Genomic DNA, 3,014 nt, shown 5'->3' on the forward strand with positions numbered 1-3,014 from the left:
TAGGGGCCAGTGTGTGCTGTGATTGGTTAGCTGGGTCAGTGTGTTAGGTGGGCCAGTGTGTGTTGTGATTGGTTAGCTCGGCCAGTATGTGTTGTGATTGGTTAGCTGGGCCAGTGTGTGTTGTGATTGGTTAGCTGGGCCAGTGTGTGATTGTAACCACTCTAAGTTCGTCTGCCTTGGGGAAGCTAGCGCATCTCTGACATAGTGATAACACTCGTTGCCTTCTCTAGTGCAGCTCAACCAGGTCTCGTCCCATTCGTCGATATTTGTGATATCACAAATCCCAGAAAATATGCGTTGTAGTCCAAACGAGTCGTTCGTTGTAGTTTTTGAAAAGTGATTTCTGTTAAATAAAATATCTCCTTTTGAAGTGGACTTTGAGCTTTGTAACTTTGCAGATCTTTTTTATGCTCAAACAGCAACATTACAGACTAACTAAAGTTGAAAAAGTGAAAAAGCATAATAGCACCCCTTTAAATTTCTTTATTACAATAACTGTCACCAAAGCTTTACATTAACAGACACCCTGCTTAGCCAAGGTCACCTGATGATTTAACAAAGAAAGTAAATTTAGAGAATATTATTACACTTATGAATTACACACAATAAGAACAGGGATGTCTATTATGAAAGGTAACCAGGCTCAGTTTTGAAATCATGTTGCCTTTAAAGTGTACATAAAAGTGTAATTAAAGTGTACATAAATACTCTGTATTTGTTGTAGCGTCCAGAGTCAGGGTATGTCCTGGATTTCCTCCATGTTAAAGCTGAGGACTTCTGGAAGTCCTCCAACCACTTCTGGACCTGCTCCTCTGTAGTCATCTGCAACTTAAGAGCCGCTCTGAAGTTTTCAACATCCCCCGACATTTCCAGCAGTTCATGATGACAAAGTAGATGACTGTAGCCGGGTGGCAAGATTTTCTGCAATGAAAAATGTCAGTTAATAAAACACACACACACACACACACACACACACACAATCTCACAAGAACATGTCCAAGTCACATTTCACCCCAAATTCTAAATATTTTATTTCTCTGTCACTTTCAATTTGATTTGCATTGTGAAACAAATAAGCACATTTCCTCCCCAAACAATTTAATTACTGTAATGCATCCAGATGCTTTAATTTTTTTTTTTGTAATTCTCATTGTTCGTAATGATGATTTGCAATTAATTTTCATTACTGTAACAGTGTGGGTTTTTTTTAGATATTGCAGTTTAGTTTTAAATGCAGTACAACAAATGCTACAGTACCAAGGATACATTGTGGCATTATTCAATTTGAGAGAAAATATTCTTAGCTCTCATGCAAATATTTTCACATTGAAAACAATGGCTAATATTTTTCCCCCTGAAACAAACAAATAAAAAAGTCTAGACAGGCTAGCTTTAGTAACTATTGTGTTTTGCAGCAAGAATTATTGCACTATATAATTTATCTCATTTGACTATAGCAGTAGTGGTGATTGGTTCTGCATGTGTTTAGACAATTTGCGTTTATGTTTTTTAACCTATTTTATAGACAATACAATTACATTGAGGAGCCACATGGAGCCAAAGGTAATTACTAACTTACGGTTATTATACATACAATGGTATAACTATGTTATAACTATGATATAGATTCATACTGGTTAGCAAAACTTTTATTAAAGCCTTACTTTAATAGGCTACCGAGCCGTACAATGTTAATGCAATTTGTTAACGCAAGAGGTAAATATTATAAATGAATCATGTCAGCTGTGCTAACATTAGCCAACTAGCTCACACAAACTCAGGTCGCTCTTTAATGGTGAAAATAGCTGCTGCTAATAATATAAATTACAACAAACCTCCACATGATCTGTGTCCTCTGCTGCTTTATCCTCTCCAACACAATGCTGACACTTTAATAGTGTCATTTTGAGCACCTGAGAACAGCCGGAGAGCTAAACTTCTCGATCGTGTCTAAAAGGTAACCGTCCTACTCAAAACTCTCGCGAGAATTATAGCGACTTATTTGGAGACCACCGCGCGCGTTCTCTCTATCAAAAGGCTTTACTTTGCCAAAGCATGGGTAACATTGAATTACAGACATGCCCATTTTCGCTCATATAAAAACGATTGATAAAATTACAGATTATTTATTTATGTGTTTGGTTTATTTATTTATTTTATTATTGTTTTTCATTGTTGATATTGACCAATTTATGTTTACGTCGTTTTGGGTCAGATAACATTCTAATTTATTTAGTTGAGCTGTTGCTTCTATCCAGTGTATTATTTTTGTATTTTAATAATTTGATTTGATTGGGGTTCTATAACCAACTGAATTATGTTTAAGTAGATTCTGATTGGCATGTCAATTTTGATATTCTTCTTAATAGTGTAAAAAGCGCTTTGTGCTTTGTCTCAGGTCGTTGCTGATTTTTAAACCAATGTGTGTGTTCTGTGTACGTCGCTCGCGAGCTACCAGATTATTTTAATGATCCCTTTACGTATTTTAATTATCATTAAACCTGTATTTGATTATCGCGATTTGAAAAACTCACAGTAAATACAGTTCAGCTTTAAAGGGTCATGAAACCTCTGCTAAAATATCAGAAAAAGTAGTCTGGGGTTTCATGACCCTTTAATCTAAGTTATTAAAGGGGTCATATGATGCGATTTCAATTTTTCCTTTCTCTTTGGAGTGTTACAAGCTCTTGGTGCATAAAGACCATCTGTAAAGTTGCAAAGACTAAAGCCTCAAATCATAAAGAGATATTCTTTATAAAAGTTAAGAGTCAACCACGCCTACATAAAAATAATCACATGACCCCTTTAAGAGTCTCACGCAGGCGCAACACGCAGAGTAGTCTCGTTTTGTGTGAAAACATGAGGGTAATTATATGAAAGAATATATGATTTCATTATTTGTGTGAATGCATAGGAAACCGACTGTCTTCAGAAAAGTTTCGATGGCATTTGCTTTCCATCTCCCCTCGGTGTAATGCGTAATAAACATAATAAAGCAGTGTTTAGAGGCCCAG

The 3,014-nt window shown here is 36.0% G+C and overlaps 1 protein-coding gene across 4 annotated transcripts in view; it reads right to left on the minus strand.

Annotated features, from left to right (window-relative positions):
- The window catches only part of LOC107687129 (uncharacterized), a 7,228-nt gene extending 5,260 nt beyond the window's left edge, over positions 1–1,968 (minus strand). For all 4 annotated transcript variants that reach the window (XM_016484356.1, XM_016484354.1, XM_016484355.1 and 1 more), the window contains exons 1-2: positions 1,836–1,968; positions 709–921 (exon numbers count right to left, since the gene is read on the minus strand). In XM_016484356.1, coding sequence (XP_016339842.1) covers positions 709–921; positions 1,836–1,904 — 282 coding nt within the window. In that variant the 5' untranslated portion in view covers positions 1,905–1,968. The remainder of the gene's footprint in view (positions 1–708; positions 922–1,835) is intronic.
- Between the last annotated feature and the right edge of the window lie 1,046 nt (positions 1,969–3,014).

This window comes from Sinocyclocheilus anshuiensis, unplaced genomic scaffold (genome assembly GCF_001515605.1).
Source record: "Sinocyclocheilus anshuiensis isolate Anshui unplaced genomic scaffold, SAMN03320099.WGS_v1.1 scaffold1203, whole genome shotgun sequence".
NCBI classification, from domain to species: domain Eukaryota; kingdom Metazoa; phylum Chordata; class Actinopteri; order Cypriniformes; family Cyprinidae; genus Sinocyclocheilus; species Sinocyclocheilus anshuiensis.